Below are 20774 nucleotides of genomic sequence, written 5' to 3' on the forward strand. Positions count from 1 at the left end.
CCCATCCCATTAAGCAAAATTTTTATTTTAAGGCAACAAATCATTCTGTTATTGCAGCTAACTGACACCAAATTCCTTCATGATGTAACATTTGTCTCAGAGCAGAATGGAGTCCTGCTCACACTGGATTTGGCCACACAGTATGAATATGGCAAAATCACTTGTATCAAAACAAGATACATCTAAATATTTAAGAAAGGACCTCATGATGGTTTCTCATCCTTTCTACATTTCTCGGTTTTCTGAAGAGATAATACAGGACAGCTTTTACTGACCTTGGGAGAGAGAAATCACTGAAGCACTAAATCCTTTTCTAAGAGTTCTATGATGGAAACCAAACAGTTTCTGTAGGGACCCAGGAACATGAAAGGAACAATACATCGTACAGTAAATATTCAAATAAACAAAAGCCAACTTAGGAAGTAGGCAATATTGTTCATTAGAGCAGAATATTTTGAAAAATATTCAGCAAGTGCAAAAGCAGCAAAAGGAACAAGGACAACACTGAAGATCCCACAAAAATTGTATAGAAGAACAACAGGAACAAAAATAATTCCAAAATGGGTTTCTCTGCTCTCCTGAGATCGTTCCAACCTTTCCTCTAACAAAGGCTTCAAAGTCTGTTACTGCAGCATATCAGAAGGACTCTCACGATACAGGACCTGCACTTCTTGTGTGCAAGCTAGAGACTGCAGAATTAATGCAGGTAAATATTTTCTATATGTTACTAATCTCTCAGAGACAGTAACAGTGTACACTGTTCAGGCAAAAGCAACATCTTCCTGATTAAACCACCTGTACCAAAACCTTTAAAAAAGAAAAAATTTCTGCAATCTATCAAGAAACTTTCCAAATCTCTGACTAGGTCAAATCAAGTGTTCCTAAGTCAAAGGAATGAAGCGTGACTCTAATTTAAATTCCTATTATCTCGGAAAAGTCAGTGAGGAAAAATATCCCATACTTTGCTCTATTTTCTGGACATATTTAAAAATGGTGTAAGAAACTGTATTTAAAAGAATAACGAACTGTGTTTGAGCACTGTCTTCTACCCATTTGCCACACAGTTTCAGAGTAACACCCTTAAAAATTCAGAAATAATAAAATCTCCTATTTGTAGGACTTGAGATGTAACGTACAAGACAAACTATTTCATTTATACTAAGGTATTCATTTTCTAAGATTCCTCTAGAACTCTGCACTCATAACCATAGACTGGACTTTTAAAACTCATTGAAGGAGTTAATTTTTTGATCACAAGGCAATCTAATTGTTTTTCTGGATCACAAGGTAATAATTATTTTCTAAAAAAAAATTCATAAAAACTACTGAAAGTGGAAGAAAAGCATTATTTTTATTGTAAATCAAACTATGTTTAAGCCAATACAGCATACACAGACACTGCAATGTTATTGCCAACGAAGTTACTTTTCCAATATGTTTGCTAAGTATGTCTCTACAGCGCCTAAATGGAAACAGTTATAATCGATTTTGAGAAATAGAACACACAAAAAGGACCTTGCAGATGGAACTATTAAAATTAAAATGAAGACACAAACTCCATGAAAATCAACAAGACATGTACCCTTCTGCTGCTTTCTCTGTAGCCTTCCAGCTACAGAAAGAGGAACAACTACTCAGGTGGAACCCACTGCTTTTGTAATTGGATTTTCACAATCTGAGTTGCTATCTCTAGGTAAAAGTACACACTTGAAAAGTAAAACCACTTTTACCTGGTTCCTTCCCTATCCTCCTTCTGTCTCTCGGAAAACCCATATAGATGGGCTCTGTTCTGACAGACAGAAAGTAACAACCCTAAGAAGTGAACACAGAACACAAATCAAATGTTTTCACAGGCTGACAAGCAGCACTTCCAACTATCATCAAATAAGTACATTCACAAAGCTTGTGCTACTGTATCTGATGCCTCCACTAAAACCAACATGAACACAGTAAGCACTGACAACACAAACCCACTAAGAAAAGGTCACACTGATTCTCCTTGTGAGCTACTCTATGGTTAAGGGTCTTACCTCCCCTGTCCACAGCAGGTGCACCCAATGTAAAGCCAGCAGCTGCTGCCCGGTGTGGAGTGCCAAGTGCTGTGATGCCTCGTGCACCACCACCTGTAGAAGCACCTTCTCCAGCATTTTCCCAGTCTGCATATTCTGCCAGTTGTTTACTAAGACTGCACAGAGAAAGAGAGGAAATACATTTGGTAAAAAATAATCACATACCTGCATACACCATTTAATAGAAGAGTTAACAGCCACTTCTTATCCAGCCTATTCTAATCCTATCCATAGCCATATAGGTTTATATACTTATATGCACATACTGCATGACTATTACACATTTCAATATTCACTACAGTCATGCTCACTCTATAGTCATATTCAAACCTATGAAGGTATTAACTCCTGCTGGGTACCTGTCAGGTTTCACCTCTGGAGAACTGTAGGATACAGACATATTTTAGGGTTTATATTGAGCAAATGTGAGCTTAGCAATAAAACTTGAAATCTAACAGAGAACGCTGGGTAAAAATTTTCCTGGACTCCCAAGTTAACACTAGACAATGGAATGATACATATCAGAAGATAAGAGGAAATGGCCACAAGTTGTGTTAGGGAAGGTTAAACTGGATATTAGGAAAAATTACTTCAGTGAAAGGGTTGTCAGGCATTAGAACAGACTGACCAGTGAAGCTGTTGAGTCACCACCTTTGGAGGTATATGAAAGATGTTGTAGATTGGCACTTAGGGACATGGTTTAGTGGTGAGCTTGGCAGTGTTAGGTTGATTCTTAGAAGCCTTTTCAATCTAAATGATTCCATGAAGACATCACTGAGCACACCTTCAACCCTTCACGTCTCACCACACTATTAAACCTTGCTGCTATCAAAAATTTTTAGAATACCACACTGACAACTTGCTCTAATGATACAGCTTAAAATTTACCTAGAATATCCATGAATAACAGCATAATCCTCAGCTGTCCATCCATTAGTGTCTTTATGGGAAACATCAGCACCATACCGAAGAAGAACCTTTATCAGATTAAGCTCTCCACCAGAAGCAGCAGTCATAAGTGGGGTTCTGAAGGATCCAAGGAATATGATATGAAATAGATTGTTTTATACAGTCACTGTAATTATTTTTGTTTCTGTTTGCCCTCAAAAAAGTATTCTCCCCATTACTTTAAAATGAACAAAAGAAAAAGCATTTTCATTAAGAAAAACAATAAAATGGGAGAGGGTCTCAAAACAATTAAATGATTAATCTTAAAGCTTCCACACAGACAACACTTAAAAATTCTACTACTGCGCAAGAGATTGGCTTTTCAATTTGAGGGAATGCTGCTGAGCTAGTGGCAGGCTTCCTGCCAGGAAGGCCATCAGAGACAGTAACATTTTGCAATTCTCAATGTGGAAAGCATGGAATGAGGTATGATCATCTCTCACAAGTCACACAGAAGTAACTGCTTCAGTGTGGCTCCTTGTTTTGTATTTCTTCAGATCTCATTCCCATGCCTCTTTCAAGCTAACTTGAAGAATATTAAAGAGACTCATGTAAACTTTTGATAGCCCCTCACCTTTCACATTGATCTCGAGCATGCACGTCAGCTCCTTTTTTAAGGAGAAACTCCACTATTTCTTCATGATGTTCAGAGACAGCAAGAATAAGAGGAGTAAATCCCTCCTGAAACAGCAGATAAAGTTAAAAATCAAAGTTAAAAAACCAAAACAACCAAGAAAACAAAACTTCAAGAAGAATATGAATACAACTTTTGGAAAGCACTTCAACAACAAATATAAAAATTTACCTTATTTTGGGCATCAATATTGGCATTATGCTCAAGTAACAGCCCTGCTACAGTAGTATTACCAGGCAGGACAGCCAGGTGAAGGGCAGTGTTGCCGTCAGCATCTGCCAGATTTGGGTCAGCACCACGTTCTAGCAGAATAGCCACACATTTTTCTTGCTGGCACTGTACTGCCTGGAAACAAAACACAAAAAACTTCCAGCATTAACATTTCACTTTGTTGCAATTCCTCTATCTTCCCAATACTGGGAATTAAGAGAACCTTCAAAGATTAGCTAGCATATGCCCATTCCCCACCAATCACAATTTGCGTGATTTTACAAAGGTCTTCATAAAGAATACTGAAAAATACGTAATTTAGTTCATAATCAGTAAGCCTCACTTGGAAGAGCATACCATAGTCCACGTACCTTCATCAGCGGCGTTCTGTTATCATTGTCAAAAAGATTTAGCTTACACTTGTTTTCTACTAGATACATAACTACATCCACATGGCCATTTGCACAAGCAAGATGCAGAGCTGTCCTAAAAATTAAATAAATTGAGTTAGCACAGACAGGGATAATTTCAGGCTTTTTTGATAAACAGATATGACTACAAGTTTCACTGTGCAAATCTCAAGCTTAAGAATCCACTTCATTAGCAGTACCAGTAGCTGCACACCAAATGCTTGGGACTTGCTAGCAAAAAACCTCCACAGCATCTGCTTAGTAAGTAAGGGGACATTTCCTTCACCGTAGAACTGATCTGCAGAGATTCCTGTGCCCAGACATTGGGTATTACCCTCAGTGGGACTACAGACATAGCACAGCAACAGAGACCAAAGCTAGGGAATTTGAGGACTATGGCAAGTCAACTTCTAAGTTTTTCTTTGATCATTCATGGGCCAGAAGTGTATTGGAGATGTAGGAGATGGGTTTAATTGCAAGAATATTACAGTTTCCCTGCACTTTGAGTATTTCTCCATTTTCTCTAATTTTTTTACTACTGAAGCGCCTCCAACAAAATGTAGCAAACCAGAGAGCAGAACACTCTGATCCTGACTACAGGAAAGTAGTTTTTGACTTTCCTGTAATGTTTAACTATCATAGTCATTAAAAGCCCAGTACAGAAGAAGTCTTCTCCAAGGTGGCAATACTGTGTTTCTACACTATATAACCAGCACAGGAAAACTGTACTTTTTTCTTCAATTTAAAGCCTTGCCAGAAAGAAATGCAGTCCTTCAAACCACAACATCTTAGGTATGATGTCAATTAACCAGTCTACTTGTACACAAAGACACAATCACTGAGGAAGTCATTGCATGTGTTTCCTTCTAGAAATCTAGGTGTTTTTAGGGCAATAAAACAAGATGAGTTTTATTGCTGCTGGAAGTCCAGCCTTCTCGACAGCCAGCCTAGGAAGCTGAGCTACTCTGCTAAAACCAGCATTTCTTCAGAATATCACAAAGGACTGGACTCAGCCTTTTCAGAAAAGGTGATTCCCTTATGCTCATGATAGATTCACTAGGAACTCTGCTGTAGCCCAGGGCTTCTCCTTAAGGTACAACTGTTAAAAGTGTTTGCTGTGCTTGACTCAAACCCCCGTAGAACAACACCTGTAGAAGCAACAGCTTCTTCTTCAAGTCACTGACCAGATCTTCCAGTTCAAGGAAGTTATTAGCGGTACCAAAGCCTCAGAACAAAAAACTGCCACCTAAAAACCACACTGTGGCTTAGGTTGCCGCATCACACTCACAAAATACAACATGCATGCAGCATCAATAAACAACGCGTTTATTTTGTGTTAAATCCTTCCTAACTGCACTGTCCACCTGTTTTTTAAGTTGCTCCCAGCTGAGTGCATTCTTCGGGCTTAACTACGGAACCTGCACGCTGAGCCCTCAGAGATGCATAGAGATGGGTGCAATTACACTCAGACTTCAAACCCTGGCCAGAATGGCCACGAGGTTCCTCTTCCAAGTCCCCTCTGCCAGGCTAATGGCTCACTTCCACCCTTGCACCAAGACATACGACTCCGGGAATGAGGGCACTGAGGAGGCCGGGCCAAAAATGTTAAGGCGTCAGACGGCCGAATTCAAGGGGTTTTTGGCGGCAGAAGCCTGATTTCCACAGCCAGCCAAAAGCTGCGCTGGGCTCCGGCGCCCGCACTCCCACTCCTCACAGCGACGCTGCCGCTCCACTCCTGCGCCGGGGAGCTCCGGGGGCTGCTACAGCTGCACCTGCGGCTCCCGCCCTTACCGCTCCGCCTTGTCCCGCCCGTCGATGCCGTATTTCCTCAGTCCCTGCCGCACCTGGGCCAGGTCGCCGCTGGCGGCCGCGCGGTGTAGCTTGCCCAGGTCCTTCTGCCGAAGCTCGTAGGCACCGGCAGGGCAGGGAGTGGAGGAGCTGCCGGGCGGCGGCTGCCCCTTCCTCTTCCTCCCGAACCCGAAGATCCTCTTCATCCCGCAGCAGGAACGCAGGCACAGTCCCGTCTAAGTAGAGCGACGGCGGGAAGCACAGGCTGTATCGTGCCTCAAGCAGGGACAGGGGAGGGGAGCTCCCGGCAGCGACCTCGACTCGACGCGGCTCCGGCAGAGCGAACCCCGGGCGTAGCAGGGGGACGGGGACGGGGACAGAGACTAAGCCCACTACCCCCCGCAGCCCCAGCCCCCACCCCGACCCCACGCGCGGCCAGCCCCGCGCAGGCGCGGGAGGGCAGCGGCGGGCGGGCCCGCGCAGGCGCGGCCGCGGGGGGCGGGGAGTTCCGGACGGAATTAATGTCCCAGGGCATTTAATGCTGCGTGGGTGCTGCTGTTAGGGTTGGGTGAGTGGGTGCTAAGAATAGACAGCGAGGATTAATGCAGGAGGAAAGGAGATGGAGCGGAGCTTCAGACATCATCTAGTAACGAGCCTGACCAGATGCAGAGGAATACATATGGTCCAGGTAGCTGGGTTCGTAAGCGCCGATTGAGATGCAGGTTAAGCTTTGGATGCGAGCCCGAGACAAGAGGCCAAGAGTGAGCTGCCAACGTTCGGGATAACCAGGGGCGCGAAGGGGGGGGTGACGCTAGTCAGGTGAGCAGACTGAGAGACAGCTGGAGCCTGGAATTGCCAACTTTTTGGGTAAAAAGGAGGTGAAGACCGGTGACTCCAGCGAAGTCATAGACATGGGGAGTGGGACGAGAGCCGAAGACTCGGGCGGAAGAGCAAGACTGGGTCAGAGGGCACCTGTGAGGCTGTGGAAGCCCACAGGTTCTCTATGGTGGTGCTCTCCTCAGAGGCACCAGCTCGAGCTGTTTCTGTGTTACTGCGCAGGAATAAATTGCTTTATGGAACGAGGTATCTGAGGCTCTGCTATGGGAAACGTGCGGTCGAACCGCTAAGGAAACTTGGTGTGACTGTGCGAGAGGAGGGTGTGGGGAGATGTTCAAGCGGGGCGCCCCGCACCTCCCGGGAGCCGCCCGCCGTGCAGGGGCTGCGCCTCCAGCCCTCAAAGCCTTTGGGCCTGCGTGTGTGACTGGCAGAGTTTGCTGAAGGGTCACACGGGGAAGCTTCCGGAACACCCGTGACAGAGTCAGAAAGTTACATTCTGGTAAATGAGGCTAAGTTGGTACCGACATAGAGGAATACAAACATGCGTGCGGACGGCCTGTATGAGAATGTAGTACAGAAAGCAAAATATTTGGTAAGTTTGGCATAATTCTCAATATTGTACTGCTACAGTGATAGCACTGGGTACTTCATATACCATATAATTTGGGGGTGATGCCATGGTACTGTATACCCTAGGGTGTCTGGCTAATGGAACACTCCTTCTTATCTTTAGAAACTGCTTTTTGCATTTGAATTTCCGAAAAACAGATGGCAAACAAAATAGTTATTGCAATGGGACAGGAATATAGGACCACTTTTTAGGGAGGTAGTTCAGCCCCTGGAAATATTTTCTTGTCCTTTATCTCTAAGAATGGTATGTACATTAAAATCTTTTATTTTCCTTTCCAGAATGAGTCTTCATGGTTTTATCAAATGTTTGCTTTTGGCAGTATTTTCTTGTACTGAGGTGACTGATGTAGAGTCATTTTCATTAGTTGATTCTCAGTGTATTAGCAGTGTTCTGTTTTTTCAGACCTGATCGCTAGAAAGAAGAGACAAAATAATAACAATAATTTAAAAATGATGAAAAAATACTCTTTTGCTGAAACCACAGCTAAGCAGGTTCAGGTTGCAAAACCTAAATTTCTATGAGTATTAGGAGATTACTATTAGTAACCATTTTGAGTGTCTCTATAGTCAGTCTGACCATTTAATGGAAGAATGGAGAGCAAAATTCATTTTTTTAACTGGATATATTTGTTTTCTTCCAGCCGACTTAGAAGAAAGGCAAGTTTTATTTACAAGATGGCAACATGGGGTAAACACGAGTCATCTCTATGTTCTTCAGGAGGAAGTATTTAATCTCAACTTCTTTTCAAGTGGACACATGCACAGCCAGTTTGCTCCCCGGCTAAGACCAGGACACCCTAATTCCATTCAAATATTTCAGAATGGTATCAATAAAAAACCTGTGATTACAATGTCAGTTTTAGGTGGTGACTTGGATAACTGAATGGGCTAAAATTTGGTTTCATGCTTTTAAAGATAAGGGGATGCTGATGGAGTCATAGAGCCATATGGGTACAACAGGAACTGTTCCTTTCTTACTAACCAAAAAAGATTCAAAATAAATAGCTAGTCTCTGTCACTAAAGCAACTGGCAGCACTTTGTCTCAATCTTTGTTCACACTATTTCTTTAACTGTGTTGGCTCAGGGTGCTGTTGAAGATATCAAAGTGTTTGTTTTTAGTTTTGATCCATTTATATTTTTAATTTCATTTTTATAGCTCATTTTTGGATTTAGGTTTGGGTTTTTTTTTAGATATTGGTATTTCCTATTCTGTTGCATTTTCTGTTTAGTGTGCTTTATGCTTCTCTGTAGTTTTCTCAGTATCATCTAATAGCAGCTGTTTCTTTTTCTGTCTGTGTGAAATGTTTCATTCCTGTTCCTGAATTCTTGTTTCATTACAAGACTTGTGTACCAGAGGAAGATTTCCAAATAGGGCTTAAGTGTGACTTAAGTGTTTCATAAGTACTGGTATTTGGATTAGTCTGCTATAACCTTTAACTCTGCTCTTACCTTTAGCTCAGCCAAGGTATAAAATGGAAGTCTGAAATTCCCCTTTGCCAATATGGCTAATTCCCCTACTAGAGCACCTGGTGTATTTTGTCTACCAGGAAGGAAAAGTGCCAGTAAAGACTTGGGCTAGTAACAATATACTGCTAAGCATCTGGTTTAGTACACCTGCTTTGCAACTGCTGTATTTATAGGAGTGGTACAACTTAGAAAAGCTGGGAGGATTGTGTGTCTCAGTAGTGCCAACTGTGAGGGTCTAGGGGATGGGGTAATTAGCACACATCCTGAAGACAGGGACTCGAGCAGCTTTTGCCCTGAGAGCTGCTGCTGTGGGGGTGCTTCTGGTGTGCTGCCTCTGAAGCCTTCTACAGTCATTGAGTAGTTACCAAGTCAAGTGGGGGCAGTTTGACTTGTTCCCAGTCCAGCCTGACATACCATATCCCATGCACACAGTAGGATTAACAGCTAGCTTTCCATTCAGAATGTAGAAGGGATTTCTTGTAGCTTCCACTATGTGATGAACAAGACATTTTATTTTCAATACAGTATAAGAGCTACTCTGAGATTGGCTCAGTTGGTCAGAGAATGGTGCTAACACCACCAAGGTTATGGGTTCAATCTGTTTATGGGCCGTTCACTTAAGAGTTGGACTTGATCCACCCTTGTAGGTCCCTTCCAACTCAGAATCTTCTGTGATACTGTGATTCAGAAGGGGCTTCCTAGCATGTTCAGAACCACACATACTCACTGGCTCACACTTTTTGGGCTACCAATCATGGAAATGAAGTCTGTTGTTGTGGAGGCAGGTAGGTCACAATTTGATTTGTGAGGTTTGTTTCGTTTTAGTTGAGAAAAATTCAAAATAAGACCTTTGTCTTCTTTTTATTAAGCTACTTGGAAATTATAAACCATAAGAAAGGGAGAAATGTCTGCTGACAGTAGGCCTGCAATGCACTGAGAACTTACTTCGATTCCCAAATGCTGTGGCTTAACCCCAGACACAAACTGAGGTACCACACAGCTGTGTGATCACTACCCCCTGCATACACACTAGCACCTCCCCTGCCACAGTGGGATGGGGAAGAGAATTAGAAAAATAACAAAAAAACCCTGACTTGTGTGTTCAGGTAAGAACAGTTTAATAATTGATACAAACAAAATAAGAATTGTAATTTTTAAAAAAGGAAAAACTAAATCCATAAGAAACAAGTGATCCACAATACAGTTGCTCACCACCCACCAATTGATGCCCATCCTGTCTGACTAAGCCTGGTTTCTATGGTGTGGAATATCCCTTTGGCCAGGTCCTGTCCCAGTTTTTTGTGCATCTCCCCACTGTCTGAGACATGAGACATTGAAAACTCCCTGACTTCTGATGAGCACTGCTCAGCAACAGCCAAAACATCAGTGTGTTATTGTGCTGGTTTGGGCTGTGGTAGAGTCAATTTTCTTCACAGTGACTGGTATGATGCTGTTTTGCATTTGTTCTGAACAGTAATGATAGTATAGAGGTGTTTTTGCTATTTTTGAGCAGTGTTGGGTCCCAAGAGTGCAGTCCTGGACCACCTGCTCTGGGATAGCCACAAATGTCAGGTTCTGAGCAGGCACAGGCCTACTCAGGTAGATGATATTTGGGATACCCCTGGGCTAAATTAGAACAATGGCAAATAATCAAGTAAATCAAGTAGAAAGTTTTATTTATGGCAACAGTGATGGCAGAACCAATATTTCTTTCCAGTCTTACTCATATGCTGCAAAGTGCTGAATGTTTGGAATCCAACTGCATCAAGGCTGTATGTTCTTCTTCAATGGAGAGTCTATCAGTGATTCCAGTAATGGTAGTGAAATAATTTGAGCTACAATGCATTGTAGGGTTAGACCTATGGTTGGGTTTGGTGCATCCATATAGTGAACTTAACTTATCAGTTATTCTGAGTCTACAGTGCACCTATCAGCCCTGTCCAGAGGTGTGCTTGAGTACAGAGAACATGTGAGAAACATTCTGATGAAGAGGTATGGGAGCCTTCATCCTTCCAGCAGCAAACAATTATACAAGTAAGAGAGTAGGCAGAAAGTTAATGATGACATTATTCAGTCTGTTGTTGGATGAAATGTTTTGTTGTGCTTAGCATTTGTGCCAGCTGTGTTTGAGATATGATAAATTTTAGTTTGGAATAGGCTTAGACATGGTTTTCAACAGACACTGAGGGAAAGAACCATGACTGTTCCCAGAAAAGTCCCCTGAAAGCTTCAGTTGGTAAACAGTTTTTCTCTGACCTTCACATAATGATTATTAGCTTTTTTTCCAAGTTCAAGCTAGTTTCAATTTCTTGGAAGACTGAGACTTTCTGAAATAATTATGCATGCTTGATGTTTGAAATCAAACCAGCATCAAAAAGAAATCAGTGCTAAATCAAAATATGGATGCAAGTGATTTGCTTATATTGCATAGTCTTTGATCAAACTGCTAAGCATCTAGATTTCATCGGCTCACATGGCATCACAGAGTTTATTGCTTCTTACATCATTTGCCTTTACTTGGAGTTTACAGTACTGTTGCTCATTTGCAGAGCTGTCATTCTCAATTATGTGAAGAACTCGTGCAATGTACTGTTTAATTAAATTTGTTGGCTTCCAAAGGGCATTTAGGACTTACACCCCCTACATTCGCTTTATATGTGTAACTTTGAAGGGGATCACCCAGAGAGGAGGTGGAACATTATTTTAATGCACTTTTTGCCTGTGTTTTGGTGTTTGTGTGGAGAGTGATGTGTCAAAGTTCTAATGCCTGCCTTTATGCATTTGAGAAGATGAGGACTGGTTAGGCGGACTTCCATAAATGTCACTCCCAGGTCTTGCTGGGAAGTAGGTGTTTCTTCTCAACTGCCAGGTCTCAAACATGTTTGTAAGTATGAAAATAACATTGAAAACATTCCAAACACATTAAGTGAAAAGACAAGCAAGAACAAAGAACGCTTTTGTTAAAACACAGAACGTGAGTGGAGCAACATAACACAGCTACTGTAAGAGGAAACACAGTTTTGTCAAGCTCAAGAATGCAGATCAGTCAATCTGCTGGTCAGGAAAAACAGATTTGAGTCTTACCGTGAGTGCAAAAGAAGCCAGCTATGCAGGAAAATCCCAATAGATGAGTGCACTGTGCTTGACATCCATTTAAAAGACTTCAGAGTTTATATTCAGACTGCAATGAACAAGTATTCACATCTGAAGCAGGGAGAAGGGAAACCATAGATGTCCTATGAAAGCAAAACATGTCCAGAGCCTTTCCATAGCATTTCATTTAATTAGGTAAGTTTTGGTTAAAACATTACAGTACTTATCTATTGCTCTGCAAAGGGGATCCTGATCCACATGAAGGTTTTTTGAAGATCCAGCACATCCAGTTTCAAGTTCAGCAGTGGCTGGGGAGAAATGACACAAGATTCCTTATGTTACTTTTGCATCAGACGGGGAGAAATAAGGCCCTGTAAGAACATTTTACATAACTCAAGAGTCTGCAAACCTGACCAAGACTTTAAAATTTCCAAGGACACCTAACAAGAGAGGAGCTGGGCACAAAGGAAGAAACACATTTTGTGTACACGTGCATATCAGTCAACTGCATTTCTAAAGCTAGTGACATTCTGGAGGCTACACATGACTCCAGTGGCCCTCAAAAGTGCTTCTTAACACAGCCCCTGCAGAGCTCTTCAACCTCAGGTCTTTGCTTTCCTTCAATGTTCAAAGCTGTGCTTTACTGGAACTCTACAACTACACAGCTACAGTCCCTGCAAAGCAGTTCCTCTGGAGGACCAACTATCATGAAGCAGGTGGATTTTGTCTTCTGGTCTCAAATTGTAGAGTGGGTTTTATGCTCCATGTTACAAGCATTGAGCTCATGCTTGCCTAAACACTACTGAATGATCTCTTCCTAAAGAAATGTTGTCTTTTATCCCTGATCATGTTCTTCTTACTTATTCAGAACAGGACTGCAACACCTGAGCTACAAAGGCAAGCCATGAATCATAGCAAGAAAAATCAAGATTGAACAGTAGGAACATGTATGGTATGGTTTAGTACTGAATGCAATCCATGTACATGGAAGGAAGGAGTGGCTGCAGTCTGTAAAGAACTATAAAAATATGGGGGCTTCTTTGATATTTTTGCTGCCAGTGAAGGGCAACTTCATCTTAAACCAAGTATTTCTGTGTGGGGCAGTGGGTGAATTTTCTTTTTGCTTGTTTTTTTCTAGCCAAGTGTATAGCATTTTATACAATATTTTGGGAAGCAGGAATTTTTTACCTTCAAGTCTAAACTGGAGAGCTAGCAGGAAAAAAATCTCTGTGCTTAGCAGTGGAAGTTGAAAATAAAGGCTTGAAAGCTGTCGAGACTTAGAAGCAGTCACCTTTTTCCTTAATAACACTCCTAATGTAATGACACATTACCTTCTTTCAGTTCCTTAGTGATTTTTTCATCCAGTTCCTGTCGTACCTAGAATGATATGTCAAATACACAGTTAAGACATAGTATGACCCAAATGTAACTGCTAAAACTCCTACAACATTCTTATACCCCACAGACAATGTGATAAAACCTAAATAACATCATCCCAAATGGAGATGATGGCCTGTGATGGCCAAGAAGATACTGAAGGGCTTGGACCACATGAGCTATGTGGAAAGGCTGAGAGAGCTGCGACTGTTTCTTTCCACGAGCAGTGAAAGCTCCTTGTCTGTGTGTATTAACTACCACTACTGTGGGTGGAGTTACAGAGATGGAGCCAAACTCTTCTCAGTGGTGCCAAAAGAACAACTCCCCCCAAGCCTCAAGTGTTTTTCAAATGTGGACAGTAGAATCCTGGAGAAAAGGGACCCCTCCAGAACATGAAATGAGACATGGGCAGTAGAAGGAAGCAGGAAATCTAAGGCCTAGAGGAAAAGATGGCCTAAAGCAAGACTGATCCTAAGCAACGCTGTAGTAGTTGAGGTGATGGAAGAAACCACTTTCCCCAGTTTATGAAGCCTTCACAACGACCAGAAGGTCCACAGGACCCTCTGCAATGGGATGTGCAGATGAATCAAGAGAAGAAAAAGGTCTTGTTTGCCCCTCATTTATCCCAGTAACCTTTCTGTGATTCTCCTCCCCGCCCAAGGACAGAGAAATAGGTGGAAATAAAGCCAACACATGGATTTCTCTGAAAAGGAATGAAAAGGCCTTTGAATGAAAATACACCTTTGAGGACTCTGAGAGTGTCCTCACTGTTCTCCTGGCCCCTAACCCTCTGGAGAAGGCATCACTGCTGACTAGCCCAAACCTCCTGGGCAGGCACCTCTCACTGCTTAGCTCTTCAGGCAGTAACATACTGGGTGACTTGCAGCAGTCACCATCTCTGTCATTCTGGTTCAGGAAGTGATGTTGACTTTCTACTTACCCAGGAAGCTTCTTGAGCACAGGGTAATTTGGATCCTCTAAGCCTCCATGAGATGATACTCAGGGTCTAGGAGCTCAACTTCAGAGCAGTACTGCTACTCCACACACAACTGCTGTTGCTACCCAGAACTTTTTGACTGTCAGAACAGGCAAGGGCAGTAAAGAGCCTTCTCCTCTAGTTTGACCAAGTTCCATTAGAAGACATGAAATCCATACATACGGTGCCATCTTACAGAAGCGGAACTACCACAGAAGCCATAACTTCACAAATACATAAAGCACAGAAGTACTCAGCAGCAGTCACTGTTTCACTCAGGGAAACCAGCAACTTCAAAGCATTTCCAGCTTTAGGCCAATGTGAATGCATCAGCAAGTTTGAATCAAAACCTAACAGCATAACTTGACAAAACATTTGCAGTAGCACTGAGAGAGAAGATTTTTGGTTAAGGAGCTGAGGAAGAAAGAAAAAGAGCCTTAAGTTCAAAGGTCTTCAGTGAGTCACAAGAACATGGCCTACATGTGCATGAGGCAAGGAAAATAGCTCACAATAGAAAGACCACTAAAATACAAGAGGGCAGTTGGAAAATGAAATCAGAAGAGGAACAGAAGTTGAGAAAGCACAGGGAGCTGACATTCCCTTTCTCACATTATGTAGGGAAACTGATTTCATAAATCCACCAATTGACACTGGCTGCAGCTAGCAGTGTTCGCTATTCTTTTCCATGTCAAGATACCCACATGCATTTGCAGCAGCCTTTGGCACAGCTGTTAGGATGGAAGGTTGTCAGTTTGTAAATATAACAAGCAGCCTTGAGTCCCAAAATCTTCTTGCAGCACTTGCAATACTTGTAGCAGACCGCAAGACATCCCTAGCCTTGGGCTATGCACTAAGGCCTCTTTTTCCATATTCTGGTACACAGACCACTAACAGTGCTTCCTATTTATGACTGTGAGAGGGAAGACCAGGTTTTAAGACTTTAAATTTTTAAGATCCGGATGACCAAAAATCTTCAGCCTTACAATGTAGTGCTGTGCATTGTTCTGAAGATTAGGGGTTTCTTTGCATATTAGAGAATATGGCATGGAACAATAAATGGATTCTAACTTCAGGCTGAAAAGGACAACCTTGCATACAGCTACTCATCGGCAGCAGTTGAGAATGGTATTTCAAAATGCTTACCTTGGCCACAGAGTCTGCCAGCCTCTTTCTTGACAATAAGATCTTCTCATATTGGCTTAGGAAGCTTCCTCCTAGACTGAGACTTCTGTTCAGTCCCAAACTGTTGCCATGATATCCCAGTGCAGCTGAATACAGAACTGGAGTTGCAGCCAGACCTCCACTGACAATGCTGCTTGTGATTAACGATTTGCTTTTCTGGCGCTCCCGGAGGAGCTTAGCATTGGCTTCTTCAAGTCTCTCATTAGCTCTGAAAAATCTGGAAGCACACAAGCAATTACCTTTGGTAGTAACACTTTCCCAAAGTTATTCTCCAGGTTCTTGACTATTATTTTATTTCTGAGATGAAGAGCCTCCAAAAATAGTCCATCATTTCACCTGAGCTTGTTTGGAGGGCCTGTTTCTAAGATGTCACACTAGGGTGCAATGAGCAGCAAGTGTCACCAACGCTTAGGACTGCTCAGCATGAGGGCTTCAAAGCCTTTTGTGAAAGCCATGTGTTTACACAGCTTCTTCTGGAAGGTACGTCACCTCCATAACAACTCTGAGCTGGTCCCCCCTTCCCAAGGAAAACTCAGAGCTCAGAGCCACTGCTTAAACAGAAATCAAAAAAGATAATTTCTGTTTTTCCTTCACAGAATCCAGTTCTGTTTTCTGAGGGGCCTATTTATACACAGAGAGTAATTGACATGAAATCAATCTTTTGTGTGGTATGCCAGATGAAGAGATTATAGAGACTGTTAAAAAAGCTGCCAGTTAAAACAAAATCAACTCGAAAAGTATGGTGTTAATGCCATGATGTTGCTACTGTGGTGTTGCTGCTGAAACACTAAAATAAATTAAGTCTGATGAAGGGTAAGAGTCTTTCACCAGAATTATGTCATCTCATGCGTCTACACCTGACACTGAGCAGGTGGAGAAGAGTGATTTGGAAGGAAGGTGCATGAGGAAACAGGAGTCACTGTTGTTATTATTACCGCTCAAAAAAATATGGACGTGCCTTTCCAGTTCCTTTGCTTGGTATTTGCTAATTTTCACTTCCTCCAGGTACAGCTCCTTGTACTTTTCCACTTCTGCCTGTGTACATTGTTTTTGTAGAGTACTCTCTTGTTGAGTATTTTTTATTTTATCCAATTCACATTCAAGATCTCTAATTCTGTCTTTTAGCTGGTTGGTCACTGAGTCATGATGACTGGCTCTGTTTTGTTTTATGAAGTCCTGAATGGCTGCCTGTTCCTGAAAGAGACATTTCACCTTCAACTACTACAAAGGAAAAGACTTCTCCCCACTTGTCAATTGCATCTATCCAAGTTCAAGGGCCTAGCTTGGCTCAGAGGCTCACTACCATCACCTCACTACCATCAGCAATTAAGGCAGAACCCTGGACCTGCTATAGTATAGTAAATAATTCTTTTCACTCAGGATGAAACCCAAATCAGTACTACTATTCAAAGGTACTAATGAAAGGGCACTATCTCTGTAGGACAGGGCATGAAGAACACTCAAAGGCCACTTGCTATAACAGTCTGGTAGGTCCTCAGCTGCATTCTCAGGAGGCTCTATTCAGCAGAATGCAGAAAATGAGCTCCCCTTGGCTCTCCAGAAAAACCGTACCGAAAAATTTCCCCATAGAAATATGAAATTAGGCTCAGGAGTCATGAGAAGGTAAATTTATGAGCAGCTTACTGAGGTAGTGGCTTGCAGGTCTCTCCGCAGGGCTTCAATCTTGTTCCTTTGTTGCTGGACAGTGGCTTCCAAACTGGTCTTTTCAAATACAAGGCTTAAAAAGAAATACAGGTCTTATTATAGAAATCTCCTAGAGCACCAATTCCAAAAGAACAGAGTAAAATATTCAAAACCAAGAGCATCATTCAAAACCATAATGATTTGCTGTGATGCAACAAGGCTATGTATCTATTCTGTGGTTTCTAATGAGCTTCTGCAAGCAATAGACACTTCATCCCACTGTGTTCTTATCTTACTGTTGCATGTATTTTTCCAGTTGTTTCACAGTCTCCAAATGTACCAACAGCTGGTCCTGCAGTTTCAGGGCAGAGGCTGTTGCTTCTCTTTCCTTATCATCCAAGGCAGTCTTCAAGTTCTGAACACAACGCTCAGAATTTAGGTATTTTTCTTCCACCTCCTGCAACTGTGAAGTCACAGAAAGAATCCACAGTTGTCACGTGAGCTTTTAGACAGAGGAGTCAGCTGCTGCCCAAGGATTCATATGCTGCAGGCATCTGCCCATACCCTGTGCCCAAAGAACTGTAATCATCTCAAGTGCCTTCAAAGCTTTGCTTCTACTAGCAAATGTACACAAGCTGTGTTACTTCCCAATCTTCTACAGCGGCCTCTCCCATCCTTCCACTGATTTCATAGAGCATGGTTCTAAGCACTAACACTGCCACTTCAACTCTTTTGGGGACCTGTGATGATGCTCTTTGTATTCACTTTATTTGCTACTGCATGAAAGTATGGACTGAATTGCTTTTATTCCTAAAGAAGGAAGAAGTCTTGGAAGTGTCAGAGGAAAACTGCTGCAGCAGACCTGCTCTGGAGCACAGCATGGTGCCAGGGGGAGTTTTCTGAAGTGGCAGAGACCTCAAATGCATCATTGAGAGAGGTATCCAGTTCCCTCTGAGTGGAAGGTGACAGCAGATATATCCTGGTGAGCACCATTTCAGAAAAAGGTCTGAACTGCGCTGTCAGACCTGCTCTGGAGTTGGGAATTGCACCAGGGTGCTTGCGGAATGTTCTTGAACCAGGAAGACCTCAAATGTAGAGCAGAGAGAAGGAGCCCCATGCCCCTGACTGAGGAGTGAGGAAACCCTGAGGACAGGCAGCTAGTGGGGGGCAGAAGCAGAAGGGACTGAGGAAGATAAAAGCCCAATATAACCACCACTTCCTTAGATTTGTCCTGCTTCCTGGGATACTGTCTTGTTTTTTTTTAGGATGTATTGGAAGAGACAGGCACCCAAAGCTTGATTCTAAAGGCACAGGCTTTCACTAACTCTGTTAAACCCCAGCCAATTCCTTAGGCAAGTACAGGTTGCCTTTCTCCAGGTCAGCCTCGTGGCTCATAGTAACTGCTAGTGAAGCTTTGGATGTAGATTGCTCTAGAACTGCATTGGCAACCTTCTGCTGCAGCTGTGGAGCCCTAGGGAAATGGTGTTACACAAGCATGAAATTTTCACTGGGCATATTATGGGTGCTTTTATTTATTCTGTTGCAGAATTAGGCCTGTTTTCAGAGTGAATTCAAACAAAGAAATCCTGCTGGCCACCAGAAGGTAGCCAAAAAATCATAGTGAACACTTCCTCCTCCTTTTCCAGCAGCCTGATGCTGCCAGGGGGAAGCAGAGAAGACTTCACTGCTTCTATTCAAAGGCCACTTGCTATGAAAGCCAGGTAGGTCCTCAGCTGATTTCTGAGCAGCCTATATTCAGCAAAATGCAGGAATCAGGCTCTCCTTGGCTCTCCAGGAAAACGTCACCATAAAATGTGCCCACAGAATTGGGTAACTAGGCACAGGAGTCATGAAAGGGGAAATTTATGAGCAGCTTACTGAGGCAGAAGCTTGCAGGTCTCTCAGCAGGGCTTCAATCTTGTCACTTTGTTTTTGAACAGTGGCTTCCAATTTGGTGTTTTGAATTTCAAGGCTTAAAAAAAAAATAGAGGTCTTACTGCCAGAAAATCCACCAGAACAAGCACCAATCCCAGATAAACAGCATGAAGTTACAGAACTGAAAGCAAGAGTCTCCTTCAAAATCAGAGTATCTATCCTGTGGCTTCCACCCAGCCCCTGCAAGCAACAGACACCTCTTCCCACTGTGTTGCTCCCTTACCATTGCACATGTTCTTCCAGTTGTTTCACAGTAGTCTGGTTCTGAAAACATGCTGACAGCTGGTCCTGCAGTTCCTGAGCAGCAGCTAGCTCTTCTTTATCCTTCTTATCCAAGGCAGTCATCAAGTTCTGAACACAACGCTCAGAATTTAGGTATTTTTCTTCTACTTCCTGCAACTGTAAAATCACAGAAAGAATCCACAGTTGTCAGGTGAGCTTTTGACAGAGGAATCAGCTGCTGCCCAAGGATTCACATGCTGCAGGCATCTGCCCATACCCTGTGCCCAAAGAACTGTAATCATCTCAAGTACCTTCATAGCTCTGCTTCTACTAGCAAATGTAAAAAGTAACACAATGTACAAAATGTAAAAGTAACACAAGCTGTGTTACTTCCCAATCTTCTACAGCGGCCTCTCCCATCCTTCCACTGATTTCATAGAGCATGGTTCTAAGCACTAACACTGCCACTTCAACTCTTTTGGGGACCTGTGATGATGCTCTTTGTATTCACTTTATTTGCTACTGCATGAAAGTATGGACTGAATTGCTTTTATTCCTAAAGAAGGAAGAAGTCTTGGAAGTGTCAGAGGAAAACTGCTGCAGCAGACCTGCTCTGGAGCACAGCATGGTGCCAGGGGGAGTTTTCTGAAGTGGCAGAGACCTCAGATGCATCATTGAGAGAGGTATCCAGTTCCCCCTGAGTGGAAGGTGACAGCAGATATATCCTGGTGAGCACCATTTCAGAAAAAGGTCTGAACTGCGCTGTCAGACCTGCTCTGGAGTTGGGAATTGCACCAGGGTGCTTGCGGAATGTTCTTGAACCAGGAAGACCTCAAATGTAGAGCAGAGACAGGGAGCCCCATGCCCCTGACTGAGGAGTGAGGAAACCCTGAGGACAGGCAAGCTCTACCTCAGCTGGTAGAGGTATGTGGGGTGTGAAGGCAGGAGGGACTGAGGAAGATCAAAGCCCGATATAACAACCACTTCCTTAGATCTCTCTCCTTCTGGCTCCCAGGATACTCTTTTGTCCTTTTTCATGATGGACAGGAAAGCATCAAACACCCCATGATTTAATCCTGTAGGGACAGGCTTTCCATACCTCCATTTCAACCCTCTCCAACTCCTCTTGCAAGTGCAGATTGTCTTCGTCCACATCAGCCTCGTTGCTTGTAGTAACTGCAAGAGCAGTCCTAAAGCATCGAAAATTTTACAGGAAACTTGTCCAATTTGGCATAGTTTTTTTCCCTGCTTTCTCCCAAATCAACTCTTTCCCCCTTTTCTACAAGCACAGTGAAAGGAAAGCCAAGTACATGGAAGCTTGGGGAATTCAGCTTAGAAGAGACCTTAGGAT

General features: G+C 42.8%; 1 protein-coding gene across 1 annotated transcript in view; it reads right to left on the reverse strand.

Moving 5' to 3' along the window:
• Positions 1 to 6435, reverse strand: part of LOC131593035 (ankyrin repeat domain-containing protein 26-like) — a 49891-nt gene extending 43456 nt beyond the window's left edge. The window contains exons 1-6 of the mRNA XM_058865200.1: positions 6063 to 6435; positions 4233 to 4347; positions 3823 to 3996; positions 3592 to 3698; positions 2958 to 3095; positions 2031 to 2185 (exon numbers count right to left, since the gene is read on the reverse strand). Of these exons, the coding sequence (XP_058721183.1) occupies positions 2031 to 2185; positions 2958 to 3095; positions 3592 to 3698; positions 3823 to 3996; positions 4233 to 4347; positions 6063 to 6265 (892 nt within the window). The 5' untranslated portion in view covers positions 6266 to 6435. The remainder of the gene's footprint in view (positions 1 to 2030; positions 2186 to 2957; positions 3096 to 3591; positions 3699 to 3822; positions 3997 to 4232; positions 4348 to 6062) is intronic.
• Between the last annotated feature and the right edge of the window lie 14339 nt (positions 6436 to 20774).

This window comes from Poecile atricapillus, chromosome Z (assembly GCF_030490865.1).
Source record: "Poecile atricapillus isolate bPoeAtr1 chromosome Z, bPoeAtr1.hap1, whole genome shotgun sequence".
Classification (NCBI taxonomy): Eukaryota; Metazoa; Chordata; class Aves; order Passeriformes; family Paridae; genus Poecile; species Poecile atricapillus.